This window comes from Lepisosteus oculatus, chromosome 10 (assembly GCF_040954835.1).
Source record: "Lepisosteus oculatus isolate fLepOcu1 chromosome 10, fLepOcu1.hap2, whole genome shotgun sequence".
Taxonomy (NCBI): domain Eukaryota; kingdom Metazoa; phylum Chordata; class Actinopteri; order Semionotiformes; family Lepisosteidae; genus Lepisosteus; species Lepisosteus oculatus.
In genome coordinates, this window is record NC_090705.1 from 4,723,365 (window position 1) to 4,746,341 (window position 22,977).

Consider the following 22,977-nt stretch of genomic DNA (forward strand, 5'->3'; position numbering starts at 1 on the left):
GTCCAAAGACATGCTGGTGGGTTAACTGGCTTCTGGGAAAACAGGCTCTGGTGTGAGTACTGTATGTGTTTGTGTCTGTGTGTCTGCCCTGCGATGATCTGGCAACCCCATGTTGCACCTGTTATTGTCAGGATAGACTCCATCTCCCCCCTGACCTGGAACCGGATGGATCGGTTGAAATATGGATGGAAGGATAAAAAAAAACAACACAAATTCCGGTTAGTGTGTTTATTTTATAAATGAAAATGTTGGTCATTTATGTATTTTCCTCATACTTTTTACATCTGGGCTAAATTTAACAGATTACACTTCAGTCTACAGTATCTGCATGTTAAACATTAGTATGCTATAAATGACAATTATACAGTAGCCAGTTAGTATTGGCATAGCTAACTGACTTAAATACAGTACATTAACTATGCTCGCTATTAACATTTCAATGATGCAGCTGTATTGCAACCAAAACATAGGGACTTCAACACAGAATCTTCAAAATGTACAGTAGTTTCTAGAATCATATTTATTAATGGGAAGGTGAAATAATATTGCCAGGAATGTGGTTTCTGTTTTAGAATAAGTGGTAAAGTAGTGAACATGCTAACATACTTATATTCACCATAAAGATAAAACAACAAACAGTACCCCTCCCCCCACAAACATGGAAAAAAAGCCATTATCCTGTGTCTATTAGATTTCATACAAAGTGAGAACTTGAATACTTGAATTACACCAGTGAAGATGATCATTTTGAAATATGCTTTTTAAGCTACCATTGACAATTGTAATTGTAATTGTGATTACCGGTGTATTAGATAATTCTGTTCACGCAAAAGCAGATACACCGTTTTTTCATACATATGCATTGAAGTCAATTAGACTGAAGGTACCAATACATTCACATGGAGCTGTATAGAGTTACTAACAGAATACACCTTGCACCATTAAACTAGGCCCACAGTAAGTAGTGATATATGATTATCAATAAACAAATAATTAAGAATTCCTGAAACCCCTTTTTACACAGACATGGAATAAGACTGTAGCTCAACTCTTAGTGCACTTTGTAACATGCTTTTTCTTACTTCTTAAGACACGAAAACAGTTTTCCTGATACATCAATACATCACTAGAAGATTCTTCTCACAAAAAAAAAACTTACAAAAGGCAACAGAGCAACAAATGTCTCCAATAAGTCTAAAGTAGCTCTATTTCAAAAAGCTGAACATGCACAATGGACTGTACATTAATAGCAACATCTCATTCGAATTGGCTGTCGTCTTCATCTAGGCTCATTCTTGCTCTTCAATGAATGGATGTAACTATCTTTTTGGTCTGTCGATGTCGTCAATAGCTGCTAACAGTTTCTGTCTCGCCTTCTTATTTATGTGCGATCCCAGGCAAACACTCACCAGATTTGTCAGCTGCTTCATGGAATATTCCTGGCCAGAAAAAACACATCTGTATTAACCAGACAGAAAGGAACAAACTACCTTCTATTTTGAATGGAGAAAGTTATGTCACTTCAACTGACAAACTTCAACCCACAAAAAAAGACTTTTGATCATCATCAGTCATTAAAGGATATCATGGGCTGGTGAAAAAACATTTTCTCTTTTTCTTCTTAATTTTCAAGCACCTGATGTTTTCTTTTTCTTCAGACATCTGTACAAACAGTTAAACTGGCCAAACATTGACAAAAAAGACAGTCATCCACACAATCTATGGTTAACAAACATGGGTAAAATGACACATTATGTACCACTTTATGCAATTAACATTTTTAGAAATGTATTTCATAATGGTCATCAAATTTGACTCAAAGTGGTGTTGGCACACTCAGTATAATGATTAAAACACCCTTCTTCAATGCACTACAGTCTATTAGAATAGAATCACTAGGATTACACCTAAGCATTTATTAACATAAATCTTGAATTTCCCAAAATATTTATATTCTATATTTATTTAGAAATATAATAGATTTACTTATATAATATAAAATATATTTACCATTGGCCTAAAATAAATCATAGAAATCAGAAACTTCCCAAGAGCCATTATTGTATATTTTCATTTCGACAAACCTTGACATTCTTCTTTCTATCACAATGTTAAAATAGATTCAGATAAATGAAATATTTGATAGTGTCCTCTCTAAATCAGCAATGCATCACAACAAATTCAGCTCTGGATTCTCTTAAAATATTTTTTTAATTAAAAAAATCTTTCTGTTCTACAACTGCAAAAGAATCATCAAGAACCATTCAGGATGAAGGAATCATGTCCAGGACAATAATGGAAGACTTTTAGACAATGTAAAAGGAAATTTACAAGGGCGGATATACTACGTTCCTGGGCTAAATTCCTACGGTACTATCTCCGTGGAGTTTGTATGTTCTCCTTGGAGTTTGTATGTTTGTATGGGACTGGCGTCCCATCCAGGGTGTATCCTGCCTAGCGCCTGTTGCTTGCTGGGATAGGCTCTGGCTCACCCTGAATTGGATAAAGCGGTCAGGAAATGGATGGACAAAAGTGACTAGTCATTTATGGCATCTCCTTTTGACATCCATCCATTTTTCGAACCCAGGACCCCAGTTCTGCAAGGCACCAATGCTAACCACTGAGACACCATACCGCCCCCTTTTGCTGATATAAATAAGAAATACTGGTACCCTGCTGAGTGAAGAATAAGATACCCTTAGGTTATGCTTGGTTTTATTCATTTGCAGAAGATGTTCTTATGGAACTGTGACAGCAATTCTCTAAACTTTAAAACTTGATGAATTACCCCTCTTTTCAATCATTTTACCATTTCTATACATTGTTTATAGTTGCTCAATAAACTGCAAGAAAATAATATCGCAATTTGTTAAAAATGTGAACCAGATACAACTGTACACAACAGAAGAAGAACTGTCACTGAATTAGTAAATGTGTTCTAAGCAGTGGAATAAGAGTGAAGACCTATACAGCACAGATGGTGAACTAACACTGCACAAATGGTGTATTTAATCTTCATAAAAATTTCTAAACTTTACAGTACATCCTTCAGCAAGGAATAGCGAGGATGAGTAAACAACATGTCAGATGTGCTATGCTTGAAAATAAATTAATCCTGTTCTTGTCTTTTACAAAGCAATGCCATGATTCTGAAATATTTAATCTGTAATGAATATTTATTTGATCAGTATAGAAATAATGGAGAATTCTGCACAGTAGCAAGTAGTAAGTATATGTAATAGGTTTATTCCATGCTGAAAAGAAGAAAGAAAACACAATGTTTAGGTTGTGGAGCCTTCTTCAGGTGTCTTCAGGTGCCACCTGAAGGTAGGACGTAGTAAGAATATGATGGATTTTAATTATCATTATAATCTTATCAAGAAACCAGAACGGTCAGGATGATTATCAAAATTAACTTCTTTAAAACTCCTGTTAGTGCCTGTGACTTCTTAGTAAATAAGACAACATATTAATGATAATAAATCCAATAATATACAGCATTAAAATGCTTTGAAGCCACATTTGTGGAAAGGGTATTAGTCAAGCCTATAAGTAATTTAAACTGACAGCTACAAAACTAAACACAACAGAATAAGATTTTACCTGAAGTGAATTACCTGAACTTAAAAACACAAGCTTTAGAAGGAGAAACATGTGGAATGTGAGAGATTTCAGCAAAGCTCAGGGGCTGAAGTATCTGTCAAATGTATTTGGAACAATAAATAATCCAGAATCAATGGTGTACAGAGCATGAGATGAGCGATAAACTGAAATTAATATAATCACTGAAAAATACAGAAGAGGCATACTGTGTAGTGTTTTTTATATTAATAAGAAACCTTAAGTCAATGGAAAACACAAACAAGTTTGTCACAACCAGTTCCAATTTAGAGATTGACAATTTGGTAAACCCAGAGAACAGTGTATTGTGATAATTTATGTTATACAAAAGCAAAACAGGGACAAAACAATAACTCAGTACAGTACTAATTACAAAATACTTTTTTGTTTGTGCGTCAGTAATATGCATTATTTTTGTCAGTTAATTCAATTAATTCATATTTCTAAAGTCTGACTTAATCTCCGTGAGAATTAATGCACCCTAGTGTAGAAAAAAACAATACTTTTAACATTGGATGTTTTTCCTTAGCAGTTTTCTTTAAGCTAAAAATGTAAACTAATTCTCAGAAAAGGGTGCACAATGCAATGATGCAACCATTAATTAGAGATTTTAATAATTAGTCATTAATATTGTACAGTATGTGGCACAATGAACAGCAGTACCTTTGCATAACAGTAAACAAATGGAGTTCCATGATCTTACCCTGTGGTTCTTGATAAACTGCTCCATATCATTCTCAGTTAGGTAGTAGGCCTTGATGTAGGTCTCAACAAACTCTTTGTCAGGAATTGGTCGGATGTCAGTCAGCTTCTCCAGTTTCATTAAAAACTGCTGAAAGTCCAGCTGCATCAGCGCACGTCCTTCATTGCTGCACTTCTTTACATTAGCATAGCTGGAAGACAGAAATAACATGCACATACAGTAAAAGACTAACCTGACAACACTCACTGGTTAAATACAAAAAAAAAACATCCTGCTATCTCCCTGTCAGCTATGGTCAAGAAGAAATTACCCAGCAAATTATTTATTTCATCAAGTAATATATAATATTAGTGCTAAATTCTATTAAATATTAATTAAATTATATTAAATGTTTACTGCTGCATATATAGATCATGCTAATGTCAACTTCCATTAGTCCACTGAGACGCTGAAACCTGTACTTTGTTATTGTTTCCACAAACTACATGCGGAAAACAGACTTCACTCCAATGTCAACAGCAGCCTTTCAGGTTCACTCATGTCTCTTGTTTTTAAAGGCAAAAACGGTTTTGTCATATTGAATAAGCCTCCTCTTCTCCACACTACTTGCAGATAAAAGGGATTTAATTAAATGCAAAGGCAAACTGCCAGGGTCACTTGGCACATTCGATATCTGACCTTTATAAGTTCTCCTGAGGATAAAGCCGTTGACCTTTCCTTAGTATTCAAAAATGAACACGAATGTGTTCCAGTACTTAAAAGGCTATATACTAGGTAAGGGTATAAAGTCTGAACGAGTCTGTGCAACAACATTCTATCACCTGTAATGAAAAAAGACAGCAGGACTGTGTTAACAGTGTGCTGACCTTTCAGACTATACATACAATGCAAAAGCCCAATGAGATATTCATCAGATATAGATTAATTTGGCATCATTTTTTAAGAAAAAAGACTGAAAAGCAACCAAAAGACTTTATCCGTTGTGGATTTCACTAACATAGATTCTAATAATGAAAACAGAAAAACACAATACATTATGGTTTGTATTTAATTAATTCAGATTTGGGTTGTATCTTGCTGTTTTTGTAGATAAATAGCACAAATGTCATTTAAAGCTATGACAAATATTGCACCTCACCTCAGAACCTTCAATCATGAACTGTATTCTGTTTTCCTAAATAAAAATGTTTTGAAGGCATATAAAAACTTCTAAATTTAACTTAAGAACACATTATGGTTCTAGTAAGAAAAGCCTTCATACTGTATGTGTATCAGTGCTTGTGTTTTGTATTTATTGTAAATTTGATTTGTTCTGTTTTCTATTTTAGATTTTATTTTGGATTTTTTTTGTTTTTTTTTAATGTATAGGTTATGAGTGTTTTAACAGTAATGAGGCAACTCACTAATGTCAGTCAATTGTGACAGTCAGCCATGGGTTCTCTCTCTTTATGCTACAAAAAACCTCCTACAGTAGGTTACTATGGTAAACTAACTTCAGAGATTAACTAAACTATAGCTCCTTAAAGATATGACCTACAGTATTTCATAAATATGTCACTCTTGTTTCAGGGATGTTCTTTAGAACAAGGCTACAACCCCTGTTTAATTCAGATCTTCAGAACAGAAATGTGAAGTTTTAAAAAAAGATGGCAGCCAACGGCTTCTCTTGATTATTTGGGTTTTCCCATCCATCAGCAGGAGGCTGCTCAGTGCAAAGTGGGACATACACCCTGGACAGGACACTCAGTGACAGCCTAGCCAGCATGCCTCTGGGAGGGGAAGAAAACGGGAGCTCCTGGAGAAAATGAAAATGCAGGCCTCAGTGCCGCAGAGATTTGTCACTGCTAGATCGAGGGGGCGATTTGCAATGTCAAGGAAGAACAGATTTACCCCTCCACAAGAGTTCGGTTAGCCAGTCGAATGCAGTGCTCCCACAAGACGTTGGAGACCGGCAAAGGTATGCGAACAAGCCTAGAAACCTCTCCAAGTCTCTTGTTAAACTGCTCAAATTCCTAGAAGAAAAAAAAAATATGAACACAGGTCAAGCTTCCCATCTTTTCAGTAAGTGTAGTTGTAATTCTCATAATATTGAACAATATGAATTAACAGATACATACTATATATCTATTATATGTATTTAGCAATACTTGGAACTTCTCGCATTCATATAGTGCCTTTAATACCGAAAATATCCAAAAGCACACAAAGCAGTAGGGGAACTGCTTCAAATGCAGCACAGTCCAGTAGGTGATGGACAGCAGTCATTCTGTGCCAGGTAGGGTAGTGAGAAACTGTTTCACTAACAGAAGTAAGGGGAAACGTCAGGAAGGCCAGACTGTGCAATAGCCTGAACATTGGGACTAACACTCTAGTGTTTTCAATCTCTTTATTGGGATCTTCAATGACCAAGCAGTCAGAACCTTGGTTATCATCTCATTGAAAAAATGCCACCTCCCTATTGCAGTATGTCCTACCACCTCCCTATTGCAGTGCATTTTCTTGTCACTATACTGAGACGTTTTTCTGGTAATTCTGATCCAGAGGAAAAGGAACCACCTAGTCATCCATTCATGTAGTGGGGTACTGATTTTGGAAAATTCCAGTACAGAGGACAGTGCGCCATCTACTGGTCCACTAACAATACTTACAGCAGTCACCTGATTTTACTTCGAAGTCTCCTGTTACTAACCAGGTGCAGCTTGCTGGTCTTGAGAGGACTGTAACACTGCTGTCAATAACTAAATTCCCAGTATCAAATAGAGCAGTTAATAAATAAGAGCCTTTCACACCACCTCACGATACAAGCTGCTTCTATGGTCTAGAAGCTGTGTGGTTTACTTGCTACAAAAACAGCTGCTAAATTGTGTGCCAGAGGTGACTGCCCTTCAAAACATAACTTATTTAACCAGCTGGGGCATTATGATGAAATGTATTAACATCTTTGTGATCCCAGGTACTTTAAAAAATGTACGCTTCTGGAGCTGCTCTGTCTCACTTGAGCACAATCTCTTTTGGTTTTCTTGTTGAAGACAAAGTATGAAATATAAATCTCAAAGTTTATTATCAGCGCAGTATCCAAGTAAAATTTATTTTTTACTACATAGGATGCCCTGTCGGAAGTGTTATAACTACTGCAATCTGTTTCTGGGGAAAAGTGCCTACTGTATAACGTACCTTATATTAGAATTAAATCTGAGAAATCATGCATTTTTATCATGTTAGTGAAAGTCGATCAAACGTTGAATTTCACAGTGCATTTCAGTATTTTAAAAGGTGTTTATGCCCTTTTGTTTCTAAAACCCTTATTTTTCCAGTGGTTCCTAGTGGTAAAACTGGGTTTCAATAAGTAACAGCTATTTCCTACAGTAAATCTATAGCCACTTATATATAATTGATATATTAACTACAATACTAAGAAACAGCTTTTGTTCAAAACTGCCTTTGTTACAAATGAAAAATTACTTATTTTTCCAATAGAATTAATTTCAGTTGTCCCCAGTCAATCTGGATTTATTTTCATATTCTGTAAGAAATTGCAATACATCTTTGCTTTAACCTACATTAACTTCCATAAAATCCCATGAGTAAGATCCCTAAATGTTACATACCTGTTACATATTTATACTTTAATTGGAGAATTAAAAGGGAGAGCATCTGAGATTTCTTAAGTTTAATTATTTTTCCATTATTTGTATTATATAAATGGATCCCCAGTACTTCAGCTGCAATTTTCCCTAACGTAAACTAACTAAACACAAACACCATAAATATATTTGCAGTTCTAACTATTAACTCCTTTGGTTGCAAGCGTGCATTAGATATTTACCATTTCTGGGACAGAGAGATTTGTATATATGAATAACTGTGTTTTAAGGGGCATGCTAAGTATGAATTGCAAAATTTCAATGTTCAACAAGGCTTTTAAAATAAGTAACATTGCGAGAAATTTGGGAAACATTCATTTAGACTCCACTGCTGTATCTGAGACAGGGCTATTTTATTTTATGTATTGTACTTGTTAGTTTATTTAGTTGCTACTTTGGGAAAGACTAAATCATCACCTAGATCATTATATCTACTGCTGCACTAAAAACAATTGATTCTTAAACCATTTTACAGCAGTAAAAGAGAATTAAGGGAAAGTAACATTCAGAAGAAAAAGTAATTTATAGTAATACCTATAATTTTTTTGTTGACAGTAACACACATTTTATACAACTATAATATATAACTTTAATAATAACTGTTGTATTTAAGACTGTTATCCATGAATTTACTGGAATTTAATTCAGAGAACTTTTTTAACCATAGCAAAACAGCACAATAAAATCTGTTTTTCGTGTTATGCCTTTATTTTTCAGTTACCTGTCAGTGATTTCTGTTCAATGGACTGTGTAACTAGCAGTTTTCAGGAAAGGCCTTAACTCCATTTAAGAATAGATTGCATGAAATGCATATTTATTTCATAATTCGTCTGCCTTCAAAACCAATAAGCTTCAATGAGATCTATCACAATGTTAGCTGTCCCTTCTGATTCATATTCCTTATATATGCTTCAGTCATGCAAAAAATATCATGCATTCCCACACGAAACACATAGTGGAATGACCTGAAAGCATGAATAAAGATTTTAAGTTGAACGACCTAGAACTGAGTAATAGTTAAGGGAAAACAACTCTCTTCTCTTCACAAATCCTTAAATGTCTTGCAAATCTGCATTTAATTCCCCAAACCACTCACTATAAATTATTTAAAACCATCACTAATAATTGATACCCAAGCCCTTTTAATCCACATTAAATGTAGATGATGTGCTTGGTCTTTGTAGCTTTAAACAGAGGTCTTTTTCAATTTCAACATCCTGCAGAGAGTGATGTATACTGAAAACAATACAAACAAAATTATGCTGAATTTATGAGGAACTGGGTTTTAAAAAGAATTAGTTGTTAATATAGAATCTAAGACAACAACTGATAAACATCTTTGAAACGGCTGTTTTAATTTACAAATCTGTACTGATTTAAGGCTAAAAAGTTCAGCATCAGCAAGCAAGCATCAGTTAACAAGGGTTATAAGGGGAAGAACTCTAAGGAAATCATTTTACAGGAAACCAAGGTTGAAAACATAACATTTGAAAATAAAAATTAGTCTTTCACCCAAGGGGTTAACAAGTGACAAATTTGGTATAATAATTTAAAAAATGATTATTGTCACTGAACTCATCTTCTAAATGGGCAGAATGAATACAAACCAACACATACCGGAACAATGACAGCAGTAAAATATAATGAAACGGGCAGCAGGCAATTGCTGTAATGCCTGCTTTCTGAAATGGGATTCTGTTGCCGAGACAAACAGTGTCTGAACTGTAAGATTATTTCTGAAATCAAAGGCTTGCCAGAAATGTGGACATTGTTTGCAGAATTTTCTAAGAAAAGATGATTCATTGTTAAAGACATCTTAAAAAGCAAATGTGTGTACTTGAACAATAATTTAAAACTAATTACACAGTCCTGTTGAGTAACTGTTAGCATCTATCATTCATAAGGAACAAGTAAATCAATTTCATCAATTTCCCTACAGGATTAATAAAGTCTTATCCATCTTATCTAAAGGTTTATTCCATGCTGAAAAGAGAAGAAAAGAAACACATTTCGCCTGTAGAACATTCTACAGGTGTAACTTTCCACTTGGATAAATCAATTACACAAAGTTATTGAATCAATAACCCACCTGAAGAAGGCTCCACAGCCGAAACCTTGTGTTTCATTTCTTCTCTTTTCAGAATGGAATAAACCTATACCTGTTCCTTTGCAGCCTAGCAGCCTCTTCACGCTGATGCAGCTTCTGTATCTACTTGATCTATCATGCATATACAGTACCGTACCTTGAATAAATACTTGTGCCCAAATCTTTCAAAACACATTATCTTTAGTTTAACGGTATTTCAATTTAAAATGTCAGACTTCTCATTGACTTGAAAAACAGTACTGTACCTTTAGAAGCACATCCACATATACATTGTGTTGTGACATAATTTCTTTTATGTCCCATTTTACACCGGCCATTAGCAGCAACATCTGTTCGTAATCGATGGCTTTGGCAGCCACAATCCAGTAAATAGGCTTTCGTAGCTCACTGGCAGTGGATATGGTCTGTAACAAAAATGGTATAAGTGAGTATTTGGCAAGTAGGCTAATAACATTTATACAGTTTTCCACAACTGCATTACACTAAAGAGAGCATATTACAAAAAAAAATAACATCTACACAAACACTAAACGAAATGACAACTGGGATATGAAACCAATAGGCTATTTTTATTTTCTTTCCCTGATACAGAACAAAAAAAAGCAAATCATTTCCATCTAAAACGGAAAATCTGTAATTGCTTTTAAATAGTAAAGAGCTTTTTTACGAGGAATTAAAGACCAGGAGTCTCACCTGGGAATAGAACTGTTGGAGAAATGGTTTCTTGGCTGCGGGCATCATTGTGTCAAGATGAGACTGGAGGAACTCAAACTGTTCAGCCAGAAAAACCCTGTAGATGACAGTGAAAATCAGCTTATCTTCTGCAAGTTGTCTAATTAAAGCTTTAAATTAAATGCCTCTCCTATGTATGCTAATGTATTTCAGTGTATTTTAGGGTAAAGTTGTGTGCGCTTCAATGTGCATGTTTGGGTGATTTATACAGGTTCAAATCTTGCTGGAAAAAGAGCTTGGGAAAATATCATTCCAGCCTGAGGGCCCTTGGCTTATTGAAATTTAGATGCAGGCATTCCTTACAGTTGAAAACAGCTCAGAAAGGCTTGCCTCACCAATCACTGTTTAAAATTGACACGAGAATAACTGTGGTAATCATTTCGTGAGAAAAGAAGAAAGGCGAAGGATCAAGTGGGCTGTCACCCCAGGCTATGCTATTGGTAGAAGAGGTAGTACAGGAGAAGTTACAGTTCTTAAGACTTCAAAGACATATCAAATACAGAGGGAAATCAACATGTGTAAGTAACAATTATTTCCTGACAGAAAAAACACCTGTTATCATCGCCTACTTTTTTGTAATCTACTGCTATACCTGCCATTGAGAAAACGATTTATTTTCCACCATAAAGAATTTTTTTTTATATATTGTTCAAGAGTCCTCAGCTGTGTGTAACTCACACCTCTTCAATATTTAAATACAGAAAAAAAAACATTTCAATAAACATACCATCTCATGTGAATGTGTGGTTGAGGGAATTCAAACTATTTAAATTTTTCTTTCCACTTGATATGGATAAATCAATTACACAAAGTTATTACCCTGCGAAAACAATTTTCTTGCAACTCTCCGAGGAACTCAAGACAATAAAGTGTGAGCAAACTTGAGGAGTAATTACTGAACAAGGGTGCATACTGATCGAGGTTGCACACAGTTTGAATTTTAACCAACAATTACTTAAACAAAATTATGGAAATAGCTAATGTGCTAGGTCACAAAAGCTGTGTACCACAGTACATTTCAAGTTAGATATCATAATGCGGACTGACTCATAGAAATTAGTTATACTATTTCTTATATACAAGGCAAACATTGAAAACTCAGTAAATGAGTATTGAAACTAATGCACTTGTGTTTTGAATGTATCTCAGTATATGTGGTTTCATTCTTACCCATTATTCATCTACAAAAGCGAAAGCAGCAGAGATATAACATCAGAGAGTAAAAATACAACTAATTTGATTATTTTTGGATAGATAAGACACTCAAAGATTGCACTGAAATGGTTTGCTCTCCAGGCAAATTCTCAAAACACTCCTAGTTATTGCCACAATTAATGCGAGTCACATTTTTAATGCAGCACACGGTTTTAGTCAAAGTAAGAACATTATTCAGCTTCCTATGGTGACGGTTATCTCAGCAGGATCAGTGCATTTAGAATTATGTATAACAGACAATATACAGATTATCCCAAAATAGGATTAGCAAACATTATAAGCAGGCAATGAAATTTAAAAAGATTTAGATAAAATTCAAGACTGGGAAAACACCCGGTAGAGGTCATGTCATGTACTGTAGATAAGTGCAGATGAGGTTGAAGAGGCTAATCATGAAAAACCCTTTGATGTTTAGTTGGTGTTTACTAAGAGTTTATTGACTGATCACTTACAGCAATAAAAGGGCAAACACAATGTTGGGAGATATACTAAAAAAAAGTCTAGAATTTAAATCAAGGGATGGCTTGATAAAATTGTTCAATTTTGTTCAGTAAATCCTGACTTAGAATACTGAGTAAAATGTGGTCACTATGCTACAGAAAAGCTGCTGCTCTGGAAGAGAAAACCAGATGCATTCTGGATTGTCCTTCATTGCCATGATGATTGAACTGAACCTTTTTCGTCTTAAACAGAGATGACTACAAGTATTTTAACACCCCTTTTAGAAAAAAAAAATTAAATTCAACCAATCAAACGCTGCTTCAGAAATCAAATTTCAGAAATACCTAGAATGTTTTAAAATAAAGTAAATGAATTGCAATCAAAGAATGAGGAGAATTATTTCAAAGCTCAAACAGCTTATTTGAATTAAGAAACACACCCAGCATTAAATATGGCACCAAGCTTCCAAATAAGCCCTTGTGCATCTTTTTATAACGAAGAACTGTGAAAACTGCATTATGTGAGTTACACTTAAAGTCACGTGTTTATGCCACAAGATACACTGAAGCTTGATTGAACATAATTTAATTTTGATCTGCCTTGGTGCATATAAACAGGCATTTAGTCAACAGAAAGTCTGATCTTTGTACAACCTCATGGTCAATTTATCTATTGATTATTCCATTAAGGAAAGAATAAATGAGGTGTTACACAAGAGATAACCTTTGAAAGATCCTGTTAACCTTGCTAATGGCGATATTCAGACATTAGGTATTCCATGTATGTATATATGCTACTCACTGGGTTGTTAGTTTTTCACTACTTTGAAATCTGTGCAGTGAAGGGCTTGTCCGTGATTAGTGCTGGAGAGAGACTGGTCTTTGCCTTCCAGTAACTGTGACGTAAATGTTTTCTAAAGTTTTGTCTCTGAGATTAAAAGCTTATCTTTTCCTGCCTCACACTTCTTTAACATTCCTCTCGCATTTGCTTTCTGCCGTCTGGCAACCAAGACAGTAGCATTTTTGTATCCAGACACACAACTAGGTTTCCAATGCAATAGAAAAATTGTTGTTGGGTTCCAAGTCTGTTTCAGTCAGAAAGTGCAGACACAAGACTGGTGATCAGAAGGCAGGATTTGTGAAGAGCATAATGTAAATTGATGAAAGGGTCAATTCATAAGAGAGTCAATTTATAAGAGAAACATTACACAGGAAGCATATTTTAATAGTGCTTTGAAAATCTCAATATTATTTGGATTGGAGAAGAAAATCGAAACATATACGAATCAATGAAGTCACTTATTTAAGATGTATTTGGCAAATGTAAGTTTAAGGCTATGTATGACAACCGCGTTGTATTAAATAATACACTGTAATGAAGATAATATGAGTTAAGCTAAGGATAAAGTCTGAGATGGTCAGATATATGATTACTTGACCATACAAAAGAACATAAGAGAAATGATACTGTACGAGTGGGTAGTGGGTGCAAGTGAAGGCTGATCTAGACTGTTTGTTAGTAGCCATTTGATCTAAAGAGCCATCTAGCAGATTCCTGAAAGCAGCTAAGGAGCCGGCTTTAACAACATGACTGGGCAGCTTGTCCCTTCCTCCCACAGCCCTCTGGGTAAAGAAGGGCCTCCTGTTCTCAGCTTTTAATTTCACTTCCAAGGAGTTCCAGCTGGTGTCCTTAGGTGTGTGTGTGTGTCAGCGCTGATTCCACTTCGCCAGGGCATTGGAGGACTGCACCCAGTCCTCTCGCAGCCTTCTCAGTTCAAGACAATAAAGGTTCAGTTCCTTCAGCTTGTCCATTTCCATTTCTTTAAGGCCCAGAATACATCCAAAACAGCATCGTATTATGCGATGACCACAACTGTATGCTTTACATAAGCAGGCTCTTTTATCTTAGTGTTTCCGAAGCTGTATTTAGAGTTTGTTTCTGCTTCCTGCATATAAAACCATACATTTATCTACGTTCTAGTGGTATTTGCTCATTTTTCTACTTTAGTGTTGTCTGCAAACTTGACTGCTCAGCACCCACCTGGAAGATGCGCTCCCCACACACCAGCTCTCAGTGGGGAGGAGAGCAGAGTGATGAAGCCAGTTCAGAGATGGGGATTATTAGGAGGCCATGATTGGTAAAGGCCAGGGGGAAATTTGGCCAGGACGCCGGAGTTACACCTCTACTCTTATCGAGAAATGCCCTCGGATTTTCAATGACCATAGAGAGTCTCATCTGAAGGACGGCGCCTTTTTACAGTATAGTGTCCCCGTCACTATACTGAGGCATTAGGACCCACACAGACCGCAGGGTGAGCGCCCCCTGCTGGCCCCACTAACACCTCTTCCAGCAGCACCCTTTGTTTTTCCCAGGAGATCTCCCATCCAGGTACTGAGCAGGCACATACCTGCTGAACTTCAGTGGGTCGCCAGTTGTGAGTTGCAGGGTGATATAGCTGCTGGTTTCATAATGGAACAAACCTCTTACTAAGTCCTTGGTCTCTGAGAAATCTTCACCTTTGGGTACTTTGTGGTAAGAAGCATCTTATGCTTCTAGACAAAGTTACAAACATCACATTCTGTTCTTACACATGGCGCATGAATAGAACAACATGATACAGCACTAAACTAAGCTTTTTGGCACTAAGGCTGAACCTGTGAAACGAGAAAGCATGATGATCGCGGTTACTCTTATACACCCAGGACACATTCCGTACCCAGTACTCAATGTCAGTTTAGTAATATTGCAAACATTACACAGTATAAATTTATAATGTCTAATACCTCAAAAGCAAGCACTAGCGCATCCTTTGGAACATGTATCCACAGACTTACACCTTCAGCTCAAATAGGACAGCTACTCATTTTGAGAATGTTGCGCTGTTGTTGGGCTTGCTCTAGTGGGTAAGAAAAGATATTTTGGCAGTGAAGAGAATACAGGACTTACAGGGATTCTGTGGCAACCACTCTTTCTGCAAGTCCATACAGTGTTTCGCTGGCTGTTAATACCACTAACTGGCTCAGATGAGGGCTTGGCACTTTCTCCTTTCGCTCTTCAGAAGTTCCATGGCTCCCAGCACTTTCTGTTGCTGCCTCCTGCAAAACAGTGACACATGTATCCAGCAATGTCTTTTTTTTCTGCCGCAGAAATTAGCAGTTGTATGACCGTTGAGTTCATATCCTTCCCTATTTTCACATCTAAATCACGAACGTGTGCATTTCACATTTTTCATACTTACTGCAACATGTATTGGATTTTATTCTAGTTCTGTTTTTGTATCCTTTTTTCATGTCGACAAAAGTACACTGACAAAAAAATGTCTGGGAGGATTTTCCCATTCCTCATTTGAAGCCTTAATTCTATTTTTGTAAACAACAAAAACGTTTGATGAAGAGGGGCAGTGTGGCTGCTCTCATTCATTAACAGGCAGGAAGTGTTGAAGACCTAATTGTGACTGTTTCTACATTTTAGAGCTGAACGCGTTGGCCTCAACCTCAGATCAAAACATAACAAATGGCTAAGATTACATAAACAACCTGTGGATACCCTTCCAACATCTTTCCATTGGCACGAAAGCAGTTGTAAACAGCCACTTTTGGTTTGTAACTGTTCTTAATTTCTTCAGCTTTGGAGCTTCCGAACAGAAAGCACAATCTCTCAGGGTAATGAGGTCTGTATTGGGAATGGAAAGACGTCCATATTCCGGAGAGTGCACTGGTGTATTCAAGGGGCAACTTAATCCAATAAGGTCAGCAAATTCCTAGTTATATGCCAATAACCGCATCAGACTTTAGCAATATTTTCATTCTTGTTTTATTGTTTTAAGGACAAACTTATCAAAACCTTTTTATAAGCTGTATATTTAAATAATGGCCAATTTTGAAATTTGAGGGGTACTGTTACTAAAATAATTTTAAGAGAGTTAATGACATCAGATCAATACTTCCTTTGACTTTTAACATCTGAATTGCAGGACACAAACCAGGCTATACATCTACTATATACTGTACATGAGTTTGACTTGGCCATTTTGCCATTCCATTCTTCTCAATCTATTCTCTCTATTGCTACTGCATCCTCCAGAATGGAGAAACAAGTCCAGAACGCTGACTATTTCATCAGCCAGGAGAGAACATTGAGGGAAACTCAATTGTGTTCAGAAAAGCATTCAGTCAGCTCAGCACAGAAGCAATGTACAACTGTAATCCACTCCTAATCGCTACCACATCATAAACCTCTCCCTATTCACCAACGACAGCCATTAGTCACTGTAATTACATTCATAATTATATTCACATTTCGCTCACTGCTTTAGGCAAACAATGCTGCAAGTTTTGTGAAATGAACAAGTGTTGAGGTTTTATCAAAACAATATCACAACACTGCTGTTACAGATGCCTGGCTACAATGTTTGATGACTTTTTAAAGTCAATCTTTCAAAAGCGAATGTACAACTGAAGACAGAAAATATCCATAACTCAAAACCACTCGTAGCAGTTTAGGCTTTACATGGTCCTAATATATAGATGGATATATAAATATGCATACGGTGGACATTGCAGGTCGTGAGAGCCGGCTTACCAGCGCGGTAGCTCAACTGGCTGGGTCCCTGTTGAGTAATCCCAGAGGCCCGGGTTCGAGTCCCCATCGGTGGGGCCGACCTGAGGCGGCAGCAGCGAGGGTGCATGCCCCACGTGAACCCGAGAGCGCCACAACATACTGATAAAAATGGGGGTGCTGTGCAGACACTGGTCTTGATGTGGACAAACATTTTCAAAAATAAACTTTCTTATTACTAAAACTCACCAAAAGGAAGGCACCGGTGATAGCGCACCCTGAAGCACAAATTGAGGCCCGAATTTGCTCCAGTAATTGGAACGTTTGGCCCAGAGGGAAGAGTGCACCCTTTAGGTCCACCAACATGACTGACAGCAGTGACATGTCTCCGATTCTACCTTAATTGACATAATACTGTGTAGCCTATATATAAGATGCTATTCACTTTGAAAAATCAAGCTGAAGAATAACCACACATGTTTTTAAAAAATAATGTAGCTTGAAGAGAGCACCGTTATTTTTGGAACACTATCACAATAAATGGACATTTTGTTTATGAAAAGTCAAATATCAAAACTTTTGTCTGGCATGTATTTAATTCCAGATTTCACTGCATACAGCAGCAAAGAAATGCTGCTTAATCTTAAATCTTGTATTCCAATAGGTTTTCAACAATGAGTGGTTACTATTCATTGAATAATTATTTTGCTAAACTCAACATCAGGTTACTTTTCACATTCAAGTACTCTAAGGCCTCCTTGTTCCTCACTTTGAAAAATTAAGAATCTCATCTTCATGAAAACCAGAAACATCATCAGCTGTATTACATAAGGCAAGACATTTTGGCCATAATGCTCGGAAAAATGGAGAAAAATGCATTTATCAGAAAGTTCACTGAAGAAGCAGCCTTTTAATAAAAATAAAGTTTGAAATAATACATGTGAATGCACATAAACATTGCAAAGGGAAAAAAATGAATGTGCAAATATGGAGGAATAAAAGAGAAATTAAAAAATATAAACAATGAAACCCTAAGGTTTAATAGTATTCATTCATCATATACAATGGTAAACTGTTGAAGTCCAATCAAGACTCAATTTAAGCTGAGGCTATGATTAAAATACACAAGAAGATAATACTCTATAAGAACTTGTTTCTCTATTTTACTATAATAAACCTAAATTTAATATGATATCAATTGTAATCTAAATACTATGGCAAACAAATGAAAGTTCAACACCTAAGACTTACAGTAAGTCATTTATGTTTATTTTAGTTTTTCTTTCAAATATGTATATATGTATATATTTCTCATAATTTGAGAAATCACTACAAATTATTTGCTTCACTTTTTACCTATAAATTCAAACACAGAGCTTGCTACAATATAATCATGCTGTTAGTAAAACCACAAACAAAATGTTTGCTTTTAAGTGTCCAATTACACACAGCTTTCACCTCACTAGAGGACTCTTTAATAGCTACCAGTTGTATCAAATAACAATTATTTACACACTATGCAACTTTATTACTGTCTGTATGTTCCACTAAATTCTCTTTAAATTGTTTGCTAAACTGCTGTGCATATTGAGTTCATCCACCATCAAGTACAGTATAAATCTGAATAAATCTAAAGCCTACTGCCATCACACCTAACAACTACCACCTTATTTCCTTTGTCTGCAAAACAATCTGGAGCAGGTGGTGGCAGTTTAATTACAATCTCATTTTACATCTCAAGAGCTATTTAAACCTTTTTCAGTCAGGGTTTCGACAGAAACACAGCACTGAAATGGGTTGAATGCTTTCACATATCCACAACTTTTTGTATAAAGCAATGTGTGTAGTTTGGTTTCCTGGGGTGACCATATGTATACCATTATGATTTTATAAATCAATATCGTGTCAATGTCCTTTGTCCTACACTGAAGAGATTTAGCACCTTTCACTTGTACATCTATTTCAACCTCTGAGACCGGACTCTTAATCACCAGTGCCTGTAACTGATCTGCTACTGCTTTAGTCTTTTTTCTGCACACAGTTCTTAGATTAAATTGATTTCCAACAACTTTAGCACACAGAACTGTATGTAGTCTCTCATCAAACTGTGGTTTAAGTATTTGCTCTCTTTTTTCTGTCTTTGGACTGGCGAAGGAAGCCTGAGCACCCGGAGGAACCCCATGCAAACATACAAACTCCATGCAAATACACCTTACCAACATTGGACCCATGCGGTGTGTGGTACAGTAGCTGTGATAACCACTGCACCACTGTGTCACCCATTTTTCCAATGCACTTCAATGTAGTTTATACTGGTTCACGTTTCACTGCAGATCCTGAATCAGTCCACTGGACTGACTTTGTTGTCCGTGTTTTTGAGAATTTTGATCACTTGAATCGGGTCCTATCATAACTGCTCATCAATAAAAAGGTCCAGTTCCTTTTAGCCAGACCATGCAGGAAATTCCTTTAAGACAGGAATATATCTGATTCTTACAAACATTGTTCATAAGAACATAATATGCAGTTAAGTGATTGTTTAGAGATAAATTAAGATTATCCCATTAAACCAAAATGTTTCAAGGTCCCAGAAGCAACTCTCTTGCCTGAGATTATCAGAAAGCCAATGTCTTATTTGAAGTCAATCTCACAACTACAAACAATAACTGATTTCCCCCAAAATTATATCTTACTTAAGTCTTGCACAAAAACAAATATGGTGATTTTTGTTACTGTCTCTTTCTAGGCTAACATTACTCAAGTTGAATTTGGACTCAGGAACACTTTCATTTTAGATTTCAGCATTCTCCAAGGACAGAAAATAGGATCAAGTGGTGGTGTAGCCTGTCGCCCATAAAACAGGACCGTTTTGGGAAGAATATAAAATGAATTAATTGAATTTTACTTTAGAGCAATGCTGATATGGTGACATCATACAAAATACTTATTAAACTACATGAAAATTAAAGCACACTACTTAATGACATTCCAGACACGTAATGGAACACGATGGTCTATCGATATTATTAGGTGTGAAAGAAGCAGGGACTAAGATTTCTCTTTATAACATAAAAGATTATAATTTAAGATAAATATTAATAAATTGAGCTCCTCTCTTTATTCTAGTTTTACTTGAAAAGGCACCTTATTGTTCACTCTCTCACCTCACGTACTGGTTTGCACCTCATTAAAAGCAAAACCAGATAACTTGACAGTAAACGCATAAGGTAATGGAACAATCGCTTTATTAGATAAAGTTAATCATCTGCTTTAGCTATGCAAAATATGACTTATCTGTTCATTCCAAAGGGGAAAAATAAATGCCTAGGTTATTTAATCTGTATTTCTTTTCATGGGATTTTTTAAAACACGGCCATCAGTCAAATAAATGAGTTTTTGAAGTTCAATATGCAGAAATAATGAATCATGCTCTTAATGTCATAATTTTATGCTACCATGTCTCACTCGATGTTTAACAGATGTGAAAAGCAATTATATATAATTAAGTGAGAACCAGGTTTTAATAGGTAATCGCCATGTGTCTCATAAAAAGATCAGGTACCGAAGGCTTTAACTCATTCATTACCCACAATTCCAAACTTTTCCTGGTGTCTGAGTATTCTTAGCCAGCCCACAGCAAATACTGTCAGTGTAAACATGTAGTCCAAAAGTCTTACATTCTCTAGCCTGTCAAAATACATTTTACTTCCAAAAAGATTCCTATTCATAAAAATAAGCTGATTGTAAGAAATTAATATCAGGCAGCTGTGTAAATTAATAGAATTAGTTTATATTGGTATACAATATGTATCATTCTTTTTTAAAAAACTACCACATTTGCACAATATGTTAGATGGCAAAACAATATAATTTATTACATCATATATAACAGTTTGCACATTATAATATCTAACTATGTGTCATTTATTACGTATTGTACAGAGAAAATGCAATAAAACATGATTTAATTCAGACTGAAAGTTTGTGATTCGTGTTGGTCCTAAACCTTTGAGAAAAAAGGCCCTCCTGGAAAATGGTCGTGGTTGGGCTGCAAGGAAGAAACCGCTTCTCAACCACTCAGAGAGGCGCTCCAGTTTGGCAAACAACATCTGAAGGACGACTGGAACCATGTCTCATGGTCGGATGAAACACAAATTGAGCTTTTTGGACGTGCTCATGTTATGTTTGGTATGAAAAAGGTACAGCTTGTACTGAGAAAACACTCCTGCCCACTGCGAAACACAGTGGGAGGTCTATTATGTTTTGGGGTAGCTTTGTGTCTTCACATCCTGGAGCCCGTGTTAAGATGGGGGAGTCATGAAATCCAACACATACCAGGACATTTTGGCCAGACACCTAGGTCCTTCTGCCAAGATGCTCAAGCTCGGATGAAAATGGTTATTCTAGCATGATAATGATCCACCGCATCCAAACTGAAGAAAGAAAATTTTCTGCACACAAAATAACTCTTCTGAACTGGCCATGCAACTATCGAGATCTCAACCCAGTCGAATATTTGTGGTTCGAACTTCAAGAAGGCAGCTCATAAAGAGACACCAAAGGGTCTGATGAACCCCGAGGACAGGTCAAACACTCTCCGCAGAAGTGCCAGAATCTCACACAAAGGCACAATGCAGCAGGTATGATCCCTACCAGAGGAGGACTATTTGAATAGATGTGACCTGTATGTTTTCTGGTCATTATTTGTGATAAATATGACAATGCTATCAAGAGTACGGTATGGCAATATTTTTGGAGCAGGACAGATTATCCAATCTGTAAATATTTGTTGTGTGTGTAAACATGTTTTATAGTAGTTCAGGGGGGTAGCTGTGTCAGAATGCATAGGCTGCAAACGAACAAGTAATAGGTTTATTCCATGCTGAAAAGAGAAGAGAGAAAACACAGCGTTTTGGAAGGCTCCACAGCCGAAACGTTGGCTTTTCTTTCTTCTCTTTTCAGCATGGAATAAACCTATTACTTTTTCCTAAACATGTTAAATGACATTTTATGCCTTTCTGTGTAGAAGCATGAAAAATCCTGGAGGATACTGTACTGTATATGCAAGAATCCATTTTATTTCTGATAATGGCTTCTAAGGTTCAAACAATTCAATTAAACATTTGAAAAGCTATGAAAAGAAGCCTGGTATGAGCTTAAGAAAACTCACAAATGAGAGAAGGCCATTCAGTTCACCATGCTCCATTGTTTATTAATTGACCTGAGGATCTCATCTAGCCATTTCTTGACAGAAGTGATCTTGTTGGCTTTGACAACATGGCAAAGAAGGAGCCTGTTCCAAACTCCTACCACCCTTTGTGTAAAACAGAAATGCTCCTGTTCTCAAGCACTTTACAGGCACTTCCTGTTCATGTCCATTTGTTTTCTCTAGTTTGTATTCCAATGTTGATTTAGAAAAAAACGTTTCTTTCTATGCTATCCAATCAGGTCCAAGAAACAACAGTGCGTTTGAGGCACCATAATGAATGAACACAGGCTTACAGCAGTGACTCTTTTTTCAACATTTTTCACTGAAAATAAATTCTAGCCTCACTCAACAATCTGCCTGTGTTCTGTTTCCAGCTGTCCAAAGGATTACTGTAGTGCCATGTCATTACAATAAACACTCAGTGTTTCAGCTCTTCTCCTAAGAATAACAAGGACAGCATGATGCTTCCAGCCAACATATTCCGACAGTCACGCCTGGCTGTCTTTACTGTTAAGCAACGAATTCTGGATGGCAACAGTGTTGGGTTTAAATCTGATTCAGTTCAGAACCAAGTGGCAAACGGCTCATTGATAAAGGCAGGTTTGCATGATTAACATGTTCTGGGCTCAGAAAAAAAAGTTAATTACAAATACATTTTGTAACATCACAAGATTTGCAATTGACATATCTGTTAGTAATTCATACCTATTACATTACACAATAGCATACTATTTTCCCCTTTGTCAAA

The 22,977-nt window shown here is 36.2% G+C and overlaps 1 protein-coding gene across 3 annotated transcripts in view; it reads right to left on the reverse strand.

Annotated features, from left to right (window-relative positions):
- Positions 1 to 213: 213 nt before the first annotated feature.
- Positions 214 to 22,977, reverse strand: part of vps50 (VPS50 EARP/GARPII complex subunit) — a 131,035-nt gene continuing 108,271 nt past the window's right edge. For all 3 annotated transcript variants that reach the window (XM_069194768.1, XM_069194767.1, XM_069194766.1), the window contains 6 exons: positions 15,410 to 15,558; positions 10,769 to 10,865; positions 10,321 to 10,479; positions 6,215 to 6,336; positions 4,325 to 4,514; positions 214 to 1,439 (listed from right to left, as the gene is read on the reverse strand). In XM_069194768.1, coding sequence (XP_069050869.1) covers positions 1,320 to 1,439; positions 4,325 to 4,514; positions 6,215 to 6,336; positions 10,321 to 10,479; positions 10,769 to 10,865; positions 15,410 to 15,558 — 837 coding nt within the window. In that variant the 3' untranslated portion in view covers positions 214 to 1,319. The remainder of the gene's footprint in view (positions 1,440 to 4,324; positions 4,515 to 6,214; positions 6,337 to 10,320; positions 10,480 to 10,768; positions 10,866 to 15,409; positions 15,559 to 22,977) is intronic.